Raw genomic sequence first — 13,427 nt, 5'->3', positions numbered from 1 at the left:
GGGGGGGGGGGGGGGGGGGGCCCCCGCCTGCCCTGGGAACCCCCCTCGAGCCTGTGTGAAGGTGACGGCACAAGAGAGTTGAGACGACCCTTCCCAGTGCCCCCACTGCACTGGGCCCCCAGGAGGTTCTCTCATTGCTGGCATCCAAATGAGAAAGTAAACATTGAACCCAAGGTTTGGGGGGTGGGGGTGGGGTGGCAGGGAGGGCCCGGGAGAGGAAACTCCTGCTTGACCTGCCCAGGTAAGCGGTGCCCCTAGACTGCTGAGGAAGGGACAGAGTTGGGAGCATGTTGGGGGAAGATGTGGGGTCTCCTCACTGCGTCCATGGGCAGAGAAGGGGCCTCTGGGCTCCGTAGTGTTCTGAGGTCAAGGCTGCCGGCCCAGCCAGCCCTCCCTTCTCTTGCAGCGCTTGGCCCAGTGTCTGGGCTTGGGTAGGCTCTAGAACATGAGCCGACACAGGGTCAAACCAAGGCCTCTGTAGCCCCGCCGGGGTCCCCCTCTCAGATTCTGCCTTCACATTTCAACCGTTATAATGTCTTTTCTTATAACGAGGAAGAAAATAGAGAAGACAAAACAACATAGCAGCATTCATGGGAAGAGGCTGAGGAGAAAGACGGTAAAGAGAAAAGAGAAAAAGAGACAGAGAGAGATGGAGAGAGTTAGAAACACACAAAGACAGAGAGAAGTTTTTGTTGGAGTTAAATAAAAATTCTGAAAAGAGCATTTTTTAAAAACAAAAGGGACATGGGCTGAAAGACAGAGAAGCCCTTTCCCGCTGAGGGGCTGGAGCCATGGGTGGGTCCTGGAGGGTAGTGTTGGGGACATCAGGCTCTGACATGGCCGCTGGGTGGAGGGACAGCACCTGAAATGGGGGCGGGAGGTGGGGCCAGGCCCTGGGACCGTGGGGTCCACACTCAGGAGCCCAGGGTGGCAGCCGACATCCTTCGTGTTTGGCACCAGGCACAGGGGCCTAGTTGAGGGTCCCCCGGCAGTTCTCGGAGCCGCAGAGACAGGGGATCTTGACGTCCTCAATGGGAAACTTGTAGTCATAGGTGATCTCCTCGTTGATGTTGATGTGCTGCTTCGAGTAGATGACAATCTTCTTCTGCGACTCCACTGTGATCACCTTGGCATAGCAATTGGGCTGCGGGCGAGGTGGGAGGGGAGGATGAATTGCCAACCCACCCAGACCCCCCAGGCCGTTCCCCACAGCCCCCTCAAACCCAACCAAGCCTGCACTCAAGGCCTGATTTATCACTGTAGTAAACCCCCTCCCCCACCTCTTCTCTAGGCTTTGGCTCCCCCGTCTGGGTGATAAGGTGACAAGGACCCCTTGTCTCTGATATTATAAATAATGATGATGATGACAAAAACTATTTCCCAGGGCTTCCATTTCTATTTATACTGCAGGTGACTCCCAAATTTATATTTCTAGCCCAGGCCTCACTTCTTCAGTCTAACGGTCTCCCAATTGAGCTGTGTTTTGGCTGGCTCCCTCAAGCTGCGCTTCTGAGCTCTAGACAAGAAGTCAGCAAACTATAGCCCCCAACTGCTTGTTCTTGTCAATAAACCTTTATTTGCACACAGCCACACCCATTCATCCATTCATTTGCATCTCATCTGTGGCTGCTTTGGTTACAAGGGCAGAGTTGAGTAGTTGCTAAAGAGATCATGTGGGCCACAAAGCCAAAATTATTAACTATCTGGTCTTCACAGAAAACGTTTGTCAGCTCCTGCTCCAAACCCATAAATCTAACCACCTGCTCAAAAGCTACCTTTGATGGCTCAGGGAGACATCTTTGACTCAGTAAGTTCAAACCTCAATTTGTGATCTCTCCCACCCTGGGCAGTGGCTGCACCCAGGCCCTGGAGCAGCTGTCTCCCTGTGTCCTCCTCCACCAATGTCAGATGTGGGCCACCACCACGTCCACTGGGGTCTGTCTGCTGAGGATTCCTTGATTCTATCTACAGCTCTTTACCTGCACTGCCACCAGCCATGACCAGGCCCCCATCATTGTTCACCTGGACAGCAGCAGCCCCTACTATCACTTCTGACCCTGAGAAAATCTACTCTTGACCCAGCAGCCAGGGAAATCTTTCCAAAGGTCCAGCCTGTTATCCTATGGCTCCAAACCTTCCAGGGGCCTGCCTTCGCTTTTGGAGAAACTTTTTGGTTCCTCTTTCCCCAGCTCAGTCAGCAAGGCTGAGTGACCTGGTCACCCTCAACCCTGCCCATCTCAACCTCTCCCCCCCACCTTCCAGCCCCTTACTCCATCCCCATTGTGCCCCTTGCTATCTCTCAAACAGGTGGTCTCCCCACCCCCTCGCCCCAGGGCCTTTGAACATGCTCTTCCCTTTGGCCAGAATGCTTGCCCCACTCACTACTTCACCTGGGTGGTTGCTCTTAGCTCTCGGATCTCAGGATATTCACAGGAAGTCTCTACTGGCCCCCTCCAGCCCAGATAAGGATCAAGTCACAATCATGAGTGCTAGCACGTTTTGAGGACTTGCAATGTCAGCACTTGAAGGACCCACATACAGTAACCCATTTGGTCCTTCCAGCAACCTACAAGGAGGGACCGTTGTCATCTGTGTTTTACAGATGAGGAAACTGAGGCACAGAGACATGAACTAGCCTACAGTAAATAAGTAGCGATGCCAAGACTTGAACCCAGAGTCAGGGTACTCCTCCTAGAACTAGCCTGCCTCCTGTTTGGAGGTTCCCCTGCTCATCCTTCAGTATGTGAATCCCTGTCAAATGCCCACCTCCAGACCTGCACCACCTAGTATGGTTGTTATTAGCCACAGGTGGCAATTTAAGTTTAAATCAATTAAAATTTTAAAATGAAAAACTCAGTTCCTCAGTTGCACTGGCCTCATTTCAGGTGCTCAACCACCACACATGGCTACAGTCTACATCAGCAGATAGCATAGACTCAGGACATTTCCACCACAGTGGAAAGTTCTGTTGGATGGCTCTGTGCTAAGTCTGACCAGTGGAGGCCCAGAAAGAAGCCTAGCACAGAGAGGGCACTCCACAATTACTGATTAATTAAACAACTACCCCTGCAGCACCTTTAGTCCTTTACATGGCAACAGGAGTCTCATTATACCCATTTCATAAATTAGAAAACAGAAACTCAGGGAAAAGGGCTCCTTGCCCGAGGCCTCACATCCCCCACCCTCACTTCCAAGAACCCTCGGCCAACCTGAGCTTAGGAAGGGAGCCGAGACTCTGTGCCAGGGGCTTCCAGGTCCTCCTGGCACAGAGGCATGGGCAGCAGTGGCCCCTTGCTGGGCACTCACGTTGCAGCTGTGGTTAATGAAGCGCGCAAAGTTGCCACACTTGGTGGCGTCGATGATGGTGTCATGGTCCACCCGGAACATGTAGCTGCTACCGATACCCTCATCCTCATATCGTTTCTCCCTCATGTCCGCGATCACCTGGCCACAAAAGGGCGTCAGTCTGGGCTGGGATGGCCTGCTCCCACCCCAGAGCCTGCCCCACTGGGCAATGCCTACCTGGCGGATGTTCTGACCCACGTACTCAATGACCATCTCGTCAGCCGCGATGGGCTCCATGGCGAACAGGCCCCAGTCGTGAATGTGGCTCTTACAGAATTTGAGCTTTTTCTTCCGGAACTTGGGGAGAAAAGGAAAGAAGGGATGAGCCCTGGTCTCAGGTTCCACCACCACCCCAGCTGCCTCGGTGGCACCTGGCCTCACCTTGAGCTGGTTGAACTTGAGTAGATCGCTGTCACAGCTGCCGGTGAAGGAGGACAGCAGGCGGCGCTGCTCTGAACGCCGCTCTGAGCCCGCCCGCGTGGAGGCGTGGGGCTGTGCCGGGATGCTCATGCCCTGCCGGGCACGACGCAGGGACAGGTCAGAGGAGGGATGCTGCAGCTCAAGGCAGCCCCACAGACTAGGGCCTCCCATTACCTCCTCGGCAAACCCACCCTATGCTCTGGGTTCCAGGCTCCTTGCTCTGGGCTTCTCTGTGCCTGCCTGTCCCCAATCCTCACCACTTCCCCACCTTCTCCTTCTCATCAGTATCTGCATGTGCTCAAGCTCCTCCCATCTTAAAAATAACAACAGAACTTTCCCTTGACTTCTGCTGTCTTTCCCGTTTCAGCTAAAAGTTTTGAAAGACTGGGGGTATCTACTTGACCCCCTGAGGCTCTCACCAAGTCTCCTCTAACCCCCAAGTGTTCACAATCCCAAATCCTTCTTGACACTCTGGCCCGCCTTCCTTCCCAGCCCCCCTTGCCTCCACCCATCCCAACCCTCTGCGCTCCCCAGGCAACTTTGCTCCTCCCCTCCATGTCTTCCCTGGGTGAGCTTGCACCTACAGTGGCCTTCGATCATCATCTCCATTCTGATGATACCTGAATTTAGGCCCCAGACTGGAAATCCCCCTCCCAAGCTCTACTGTACCCTTATATCTAACTGCCTGCCAGACCTCTCTACCTGCATGTTCTGCAAACTCTGAAACTCAACCTGGCCCAAAGTGAGGGTACCATCTGCCTTCCCGTCCCAGCTACTCAGTCCCCCAAGCCAGACCCTGGGCTGTTCCCACCTGGTTCCCTTGTCTCCTCTACCCTATCTAGTTCCCAGTCCTATCCACTTGGCTTGCTGATATTCTTTCAAATGCATCCCCTTCTTCCCTCATGACCATCCAAATTCAATCCACCCTCTTGTCTGGCCCAGAAACTGCAGCAACCATATTGCTCTCTCCCCTCTGGACCCCTCTAGTCAACTGTCCACACAGCCGCCAGGGTAAGGTCCAAAAATCACAGACTAAACCACGTCATGGCCACCTCTTCTTCTGAAACCCTCCCTTGGCTTGCCATCATACACAGAATACAAATCTAACCTTGTCACCACAGCGCCCAGCACCCTGATGACCTGACCTGTCTCTCTGGCCACAACTGGACTTTCCTGTCCCACACCACTGAGCTCCTACCTGCCCGAGGGCCTTTGCACATGATATTCTGTGAGTGACCTCCTGGATTTGGTGCACCCCTCTCCTGTTTTAGCTTCTGTGGAAGTCCTTTCCTGCTTCTCTGTGGTCTCTCCCTGTAAGCTGTGTGGCTCGTTCCCTCACTTCATTCAGGTCTGTCTCAAATGTGACTTTCTCTGACACTCCCTGACTTGCCAATCCCTTACCTCCTCTATGTTTTCTCCATAGCATTTTCTCCGCCTGGACTTATATGCTTATTTGCTCATTTGATTATTTCCTTCCATTCACTAAAATATAAGCTCCATGAGGAAAAGGAATTGTCTATTCACTGCTGTAGCCCCAGAACAGCACCTGGTACACAGCAGGTGTTCAATAGATGTTTGCTAAATTAAAAAAGGAATGAATGAACCTTCTGGAAATGCAACTCTGCTCACATCCCTAATTAAAACCCTTCGGAAACTCTTCATGCCCACAACAGGATAAAGAACAATTCTTCCCTTGGCTCCTCAGCTTAGCCCAGCCCTCACCTCACCTCTCACACCTGAGCCCAGGTAAGTCACACTGCCCATGTGCCCTGCTCAGATTCTCTGCTGCTCAGGAACCTGGTGGCAGTACCTGGGTGTCTGTGGGGGGCTCGTCAGTGCTGGCACGGCTGCTGTTGAGGTATCTGAGCTTGTCCTTCTTGTCAATGGTGTAGAAGCCCTCACTGCGGGCACAGCCCGTCACATGTTCACGGATACCATCATCCCGTTTCTTTTTCTTAGCTGAAGAGAGGCTGGTGGGTGGGTGTGGGTCAAGGGCCACACAGACATTTTCAGAGCCCCTCTCAGTCCCTTGGGAGACCTGTCCCATGGGGCCCACCTCCCCATCCTCAGACCAATCCATGGGGGTAATGATGCCCAGCTCTACCGCCCACTGATAAGCCATCTCCATGTGCTGCCTGCTGGCCAGTTCCGCTGACAGTACCTAGTTGCACGGCCTTGGGAGTGTTCCTTAAACACTTTCTGCCTGTTTCCCCTCTGTAAATTGGGGTAACAATGATGCTTCCCTGAATGATTACATATGAGTAGGGTACTTAGCAGAGTTCCTGACACAGTAAATGCTCAATAAATTAGTTTGGAACAATGGGGATAATGATGGCTCCAACCTCCCAGGATTATGGTTAACAACCAAGCACCAGCATTCAGCATTATGAAGAGCCTAGATTCTAGAGCCAGATTTGCCTGGGTTCAAATCTCAGCTCTGCCACTCTGTAGCTGTGTCTTTGAGCAGGTCACTTAATCTCTCTGATCCTGTTTCTTCATATGCAAACTGGGGATATTAACAGCCCTGACCTCACTAGGCTATTGGGAGGATTAAATCAGGTGATGAAGGGGCCATGAGTGGGACCTCAGTTAGTCTTTGCTACCACCGTTACGCTTGGCCCTGAAACCTAACTGTGGGGTGAGATGAGCCTGGCTTGGAGGAAGTGTTTAGAAGTGCCGACGATGATTCAGTTTGGAACCTGGCAAGATGCTGGCACGCAGACACTGCTTGGTAGGTGACTGTGACTCATGCTATGGCCTTCATAGGTACTGTGGACTGCTATAGACTAGGAGACAGGCCCAGAGTTGTGGATGAGGACTTCCCACATCCTAGAAGGTGTGGACCCCCCACCCCTCCGTCCAGCAGGATATAGGGATGGTACACCCAGAGTGTGTCGTTGAGCCAGTCCATGCCATTGTCCTGCTGCAGCAGTCGCTCATAGGTGACGCACAGGAAGCGGATGTCCTCCTCATCGATGCCACCATTCCAGATGTCATACAGGATGGTCATCTCCTCAAACTCTGAGCGGGACCGGAAGAGGGGCTGGGGTGGTGAGAGCTCAGGCGAGACTGAGGTGGCTACCAGATCCTCATGGCGCTTCTTCGGTGGCCGGCGCCATGGCCCACGTGCCTTGGCCAGCTCCATGTACTCCTCGGTAACATCGTCACGCCCACGGGGGCCTGGAGGGATGGCCTCGGAGGGCCACTGGTTGTCTAGCTCCTTAAAGGGCAGCTTGGTTGGCTCAAGAGGTGGTGGAGGAGGGGGTGGAGGTGGCTGGGGAGGAAGGGGCGGTGGGGGGGCCGGGATCCCTGCGTTCCGGAAGTCCAAGGTCACGGCCCGTGGGTCATGGGTGCTGGGGAAGATTGGGGTCTGTGGCTGGCCTGGCAGGAGCAGGAGGTCCCTTCCAAGTGTGGCCCCCATTGGCGGCCGGACCAAGGGCCCATCCAAGGAGAGCATGGATGGCGGGGATCGCCGGGGCCGGCCCGGCTTCCTCTTGATGGGGGGTGGGCAGGGGGCCAGGGGTGGTAGCTGGGCGGGGGCCCTAGCCGGGGCCCGCAGGACGGGCACAGGCAATGCCAGGGGCAGGGGCAGGGGTAGGGGCAGAGGGAGGGGCAGGCCCGTCTCCAGGAGCACCGGGGAGGCCAGGGGGCCAGAGCGCTCATCTCGCCGGCCAGCTGGGAGGGGGCAGACAGGCAGGAGCAGGGGACCACCAGTCTCAGGAAAGGTGGGTGTGAAGCTAAAGTCCCGGCCAGGTGTCCGTGGTAGGCCTCCGCTGCTCAAGCCAGGAGACTGGGATGGGTAGGAGAAGGGGCTGCCGGGCACCTGTGGGGAGCTCATTGACAGGCCGCTGCTGCCCCCTGACAGTGGGGGCTCCCCACTGGGCGTGGCTGGCACTGTCTCTGTGCTCTGCGACTTGGCCAGGCTGCCACAGAGACCTGGAGTACGCGGGGGTTGGTCCTCGGGTGGAGGCTCCAGAGGGATGGGCGGGTGTGGGGGTTCGGAGGTCTCAGGCTCTGGTGGTGGGCTAGGTGGCCGGGGTGGCCGGGGTGGTGGCAATGGTGGCTGCAGGGGTAAGGACAGCATTGTAGGAGGTTCGGGCTCCACTTCCAGGTCGTCTTCTGCAGAGAGGTGGGCAAAAACCAGACCATTATCATCAAACATCTCTCAGTGCCCTATTATTGCTGCCTACTACATGCTTGATACCTGACCAGCTCACAGCCCTCTCAGTCCCCCAGGGTTTTGTGAGCAGCTCAACCACTCAAGGCCTACTGAGCACCAAGCTCAGTGGCAGGCACAAAGTAGGTGCTTCATAAATGTTGGTGGGGTAAACCAAAGATGCAGGAGACGTGGCTGCTAGCCTTTCACACTGTGTCTTCAGAACAACGTTCCTGTGGTCTTAGAAAATTTGCTCTGTGATGGAATAAATCCAACAAGTCTCTTTTCTACAGGACTTGTCACAGTTGTCAAGGTTTTTCTCCTAGCATTTCTCTCCATTGTCACAGGATACATTTTCCGATTTATCTGTTGTCATTTCTCACCCTGCCCTAGAATGTAGGTAGGCTCCATGAGCAGATATTTCTGTCTGTTAGGTCCACTGTTGTATTGTTAGTACCCGAAACAATACAGAGAACACAACAGAGGCTTAATATTCAGTCCAGGGCTGGCTGGTTAGCTCAGTTGGTTAGAGTGTGGTGCTGGTAACACCAAGGTCCAGGGTTTGATTCCTGTACCAGCCAGCAACCAAAAACATAAGTAAAAATAAATATTGAGTCAATATTCAAACACCTGTGGTTCACAGCCAAATAAACAAAGTAAAATACATTAAACAAGACACAATGTTTTCTTTCCTGATGGACTTATTAAAGGTAAGTAAGTAAGTTAAATATATTTAACGTATGGCTAAATAAGTTAAAATGAATTAAAATTGAATAGTATTACAAATTCAGTTACACGGTGGCACTGGACACATTTCAAGAGCTCAGGAGCAACAGTGTGTCTAGTGGTTGCCCTACGGGACAGTGCAGACAGAGCACAGTTTCCATCACTGCAGAAAGTTCTACAGGATGGTGTTGTCAGAGCCTGTCATATGTTTGGTGTAGCACCATGAAGACAGCAGAGGGCACAGTGCCTGCAGCCCCTCTCCCCTGTGTGTCACTAAAATGACCCCAGACACTTGTCCCTGTTTGGGAGCATCTCACGGAACCAATAGTTCATAACCAAACCACGGGGGAAATACTGGCACTGAGGAACGACAGCAGCAACAATTACCCTCTGGGTTTCTCCACCATGAACCAGGCACGTTATATACCTCCCTCTATCCCCCATACCACCCCACGGGGGAGGTGGTCCGCTGAGGCCCGGGAAGGTGGAGTGATCTACCCAAGGGGCCTGGGATGATTATGATGGTGAGGACATCCTGCTGCCCTCCCTGGGGGCTGTGGGTGTTACCTGGAGCATGCTCAGGGGATGATGGGGGCCGGGCCTCCATCTCTCCCGCAGGGGGCTCTGGGGACACGGACATGGCCCCTTCCTGGTTCAGGCCAGGCTTCTTGGGGGGCTCCTTGGAGCCCACCACCTCCTCCACACCCACAGGCAAGGGAGGCTCCTCCTGCACAGAGATCCGCTCCTCAGGGCCTTTGTCCTCAGCCTCGATGTCCACCTCCTCCTCCGTGCCCAAGGACTTCATCACAGGTGCCCCCGGGGCCTGGGAGGCTTCCTCCCCATCCTCCTCCAAGTCCTCAGGGCCTGCAGGAGCCACGCTCTCATCTGCCACCGCCGCTGCCTCCTGCTCTGCGGCCTCGTCCTCCTCCTGCTCCCCTGCAGCCACTGCTTCTTCCTCCTCCGAGGACTCAGACTCCAACTCAGAGCTTGACTCAAACTCAGAAGACTCAGAACTCTCACTGGATGACTCGGCTTCAGCCTTGGAGGTTGCAATGCTCAGTGTCTCCTCTGGATGGGGGGACACAGATGAGGAGCTGTCTCATGATCTGCTGTGACCCAACCCCCCACCAGACGCTTCTCTAGAGGCCTCATACTGGAGGCACCCAGGCTGAACATGGCCCTCTGATGTGTGGATGTGGGGGAGAAGGGGGGTGTTAACAAGTCATCGTTTTCTCTAAACTGAGGTGAAATTCACGTAACATAAAACTAACTGTTCGTTTAAAAGTGAACAACCCCAGTGACACTCAGTACATTCATAATGTTGAGCATCCACCCTCTCTATCTAGTTCCACAACATTTTCATCAGCTCAGTAAGAAACCATTCGCCTTCTAGCTAGCCCCTTGGTCCCTCCCCGCAGGCCCTGGCAACCCTGATCTGCATTCGGTCTCCATGGACTTAGCCATTCTGGACATCTCGCATACATGGAATCACACAATATGCTGTGTGTGTGTTTGTGTGTGTGTGTGAACAAGTGAATATTTCAAAAGCATGTAATTTTGCCCCCAAAACATTTCTGACTATTGCTCAGGCTCTGCCCCCTGCAGAGAGGACCCTGGGCTGGGCTGGGCTGTCACAGCCACCCTGGCTCACCTCCACCTGAGCCCCCTTCCTCCTCCTCACTCTCCTCTGACAGGACTGCATCTCCGCCATCATCCTCAGACCCATCCTGTTCATCACTGTCTTCGTCATCGTCATCCTAGGGGAGAGGGAGGGATGGAGACAGGTGAGCCAAGAGGCCCAGGCATCCTCACCTGGTCTAGAACCCTGAAAACTTACTGTCTGATTTGTACCTTGTCTGATGTGGATGAGGTCGAGGACGAGGAGACCTGGCTCCTGGGGCCCCCCTCCTCCTCCTCCTCCTCGTCCACCTCTTCCTCCTCCTCCTCCTCCTCTTCCTCCTCAGTGCTATCCTGCTCCTCCTCCTTGTCGGATGCCGAGGATGAGGGTGAGGTGGTTGAGGACCCCGAGGACGAGGACGCTGATGAGGACGAGGACACAGACAAAGACTCCTTCTCGTCCTCCTCCCCACCACTGTCCAGCTCCAGTGGCCGCGCAGGCCGTCGCCGCACACCCACACCCTTGGGGTCCCGTTTGGCAAGCTCGCAGGGGGCATCTGCCATGTCCCGGTCCCGCTCCCGCTCGGACTCTGTAGGGAAGGAGAGGTGTAAGAGCTGGGCTGGAAGGGAGGGGGAAGAAGGGGGCCCCAGCACCCAGTGAGAGGCTGGGGGAGCAGGGCACAAACCTTCATCTTCCTCATCCACAGAGGTTGAGGGCCGCAGCCGCTTCTGGTCACCAGAGGAGGCAGCATCTGGAGGCTCTTTCCTCTTGACCTTGAAGGAGGGCAGGCGAATGGCCCCACGCAGCCCAATGCCCAGGCCCAGACCCTCGTAGCCCAGGCCCTCGCCCTTTCCCCACGACTCCAGCAGGCACGAGGCGATGCGGTCCTTTGGCTTCGGCCTGTCCTCATCCTTGTGCTCGCCTGACTTCACAGGGGTCAGCGAGGCCTGGGGTGGAAAGAGGAGGGGACGGTCACCATAGGTACAGCACAATCACCGACCCCTTCAGGAAGCCTGCCCAGAGCAACATGCCTTCCTCTCAGGAGTAACTGCTGCCTCCTCCAGTGACTGTGCACCTGCTTTCTGCACACCTGGCCACACTTCATACAATCAATCAGGAGGCCCCAGAACTTCACTCTGCCTCACTGACCCTCATTCCTCACTTGCAAAATGGGGCTCCTGCAGCTACCTTCTTTAGAACAGAGGCCTTCACACTTTGGAGATTGAAATCCAAAAGAAATACATTGTAAGTACATGTTTATACCACTGAAACACAAATTTCACACAGTTAGATTTACACTATCCTATTTTCTATTCTATTTTTTTTCCAGTGAATTAAAAACAGTTCCTAAGGGGCTGTCCCTGCAGTTCTGAAGTGCTCTGCCTTCCAGGGACGTTGTGAGAATTCACCAAAATGAGCCAGGTTAAGAGCTTTTCATGCTGCATGGCACTTGAGGCATGGTTTCTCTTTTTATTCAAATTTTTAATGGAATAGCTATTAGTTACCTGTGACTATTACTAATCTGGTAGACTCAACATAATTAGGTTGAACCATAAAAAGTTGTTTATCGATGATCTCAGATGGCTCATTGTGATTTTTTTGCCCCATTATACAGATGAGACACAGGCTCTGACAGATGTCACTTACCTGGACTGCAGAGAGCAAGCTCTTAGCTACGGCATTCCCCAAAGCATGCTCTGGGGGATAGTGAAACTGATGACTGTGGTCACCTCTAGGAGGGAGGGGAGCAGAGGGAACTGGGATTTAGGGTAGTGATTGAGGGGATTTTAAAATACAGTCATGCACCACATAACCACATTTTGGTCAACAACAGACCACATATACGATGACAGCCCTATAAGATCATAATGGAGCTGAAAAATTCCTATCATCTAGTAACCTTGCAGCCATTGTGATGTTGTAGCACAACACATTACTCATGTAGGAGCCACAGCTGTACCACACAGGCTGGGCGTGTAGTAGCTATACCACCTAGGTTCGTGTAAGTGCACTCTATGATGTTTGCACAACAACAAAATTGCTTAACCACCCGTTTCTCAGGAAGTATCCCCATCATTAAGTTATCCATGACTATAAAAGAGAAAGTTCTGTCTTATGTAGAGAGAAAGCAGTCACAGATTATTTGTAAGAGTATGAATAGACAAAGAATATGTTAAAAAGGAAAAAGTGGCCCAGCCAAGACAGGACTCCATGTAAAAGGTGGCATTAGAGGAGGTAGGTGGGTCAAGTTCAAAGACGTCCTGGCTGTGGAACAATCTGCAATGGCGGGAATGTACTCCACAGGTGCTGTCCCTTATGGCAACCACTAGCCACGTGTAGCCAATGTGAACGAGAAACTGAATTTCAATTTCATTGCATTTTAGTTACCTTTAAAGAGCCACATGCACCCAGTGGCTGCTGAGTTATGGAGCACAGGCAGCAGAACTCTGAAAGCAGTGATTCGTTCTGCAACTCCCACATTAGGGGTGTGGGTAGCAGTGTTTCCAGTGACATGTCTTGGGGGAAGAGGAGGTGCCTGGCCGGGTTCCTGCCCTACCCCACCGGCCACCAGGGGGTGCCCCACCCCCACCTGCCCACCTTGGCCATCCGCTCCTTCTTGTCCCACCACTCGTCGAAGGCCCGAAAGGCCACCACCTCCACCATCTTGCGGTTCAGGTCACGCTTCATGATGGCCTTAAGCTCTTTGAGCACCACCAGCAGGACGCCGTCTACTGTGGCCTTGTGTGGGTCCTCCTGACGTGGTACATAGCCTGGTGGTGGCACCGATGGATCAAACTTGGGCAGGGGAGGCCAGTGCTGCCCACGGCTTGGGCCAGTGTTGCTCAGGGAGAAGGGACTCCGGTAGGGTGGCAGGTTGACAAACTGCAGCCCAGCTGAAGCGGCGGCAGCCGCGGCAGCCATGAAGGGTGGGTAGGGGCAAGCGCCCTGTCCCGTCATCAGACGGCTCAGCATCTGCGTTTGCATCTGGAAGGACATGGGCATGCTGCCCCACTGGCCACCCAGCACGTGGCTCATGTCCACCTGCATCACAGGAAATAGCCCCGGCGGGAAGGGTGGCAATGGCGGCAAGATGGGTGGGGGTGGGACACCGGGTGGCGCCGGCAGGGGTGGTGGGGGCACTGTCACGGCAGGGTGGGCTGG

The 13,427-nt window shown here is 54.0% G+C and overlaps 1 protein-coding gene and 1 non-coding gene across 2 annotated transcripts in view; one reads left to right on the top strand and one right to left on the bottom strand.

Annotated features, from left to right (window-relative positions):
• Positions 1 to 668: 668 nt before the first annotated feature.
• Positions 669 to 13,427, bottom strand: part of SETD1B (SET domain containing 1B) — a gene marked incomplete at its 5' end in the record, with an annotated part of 22,166 nt that continues 9,407 nt past the window's right edge. The window contains 11 exons of the mRNA XM_008590757.1: positions 669 to 1,144; positions 3,307 to 3,444; positions 3,523 to 3,642; positions 3,727 to 3,858; positions 5,576 to 5,742; positions 6,637 to 7,884; positions 9,215 to 9,715; positions 10,299 to 10,404; positions 10,499 to 10,854; positions 10,951 to 11,212; positions 12,864 to 13,423. Coding sequence (XP_008588979.1) covers positions 971 to 1,144; positions 3,307 to 3,444; positions 3,523 to 3,642; positions 3,727 to 3,858; positions 5,576 to 5,742; positions 6,637 to 7,884; positions 9,215 to 9,715; positions 10,299 to 10,404; positions 10,499 to 10,854; positions 10,951 to 11,212; positions 12,864 to 13,423 — 3,764 coding nt within the window. The remainder of the gene's footprint in view (positions 1,145 to 3,306; positions 3,445 to 3,522; positions 3,643 to 3,726; positions 3,859 to 5,575; positions 5,743 to 6,636; positions 7,885 to 9,214; positions 9,716 to 10,298; positions 10,405 to 10,498; positions 10,855 to 10,950; positions 11,213 to 12,863; positions 13,424 to 13,427) is intronic.
• Positions 8,429 to 8,502, top strand: TRNAT-GGU. The gene has a single exon. It is a non-coding gene; the product is annotated as a tRNA-Thr (tRNA).

The sequence above is a fragment of the Galeopterus variegatus genome, unplaced genomic scaffold (assembly GCF_000696425.1).
Source record: "Galeopterus variegatus unplaced genomic scaffold, G_variegatus-3.0.2 Scaffold6351, whole genome shotgun sequence".
In the NCBI taxonomy this organism is placed as follows: Eukaryota; Metazoa; Chordata; class Mammalia; order Dermoptera; family Cynocephalidae; genus Galeopterus; species Galeopterus variegatus.
The sequence above is the reverse complement of the archived record's forward strand: the minus strand, read 5'-3'. Positions and strand labels throughout refer to the sequence as shown.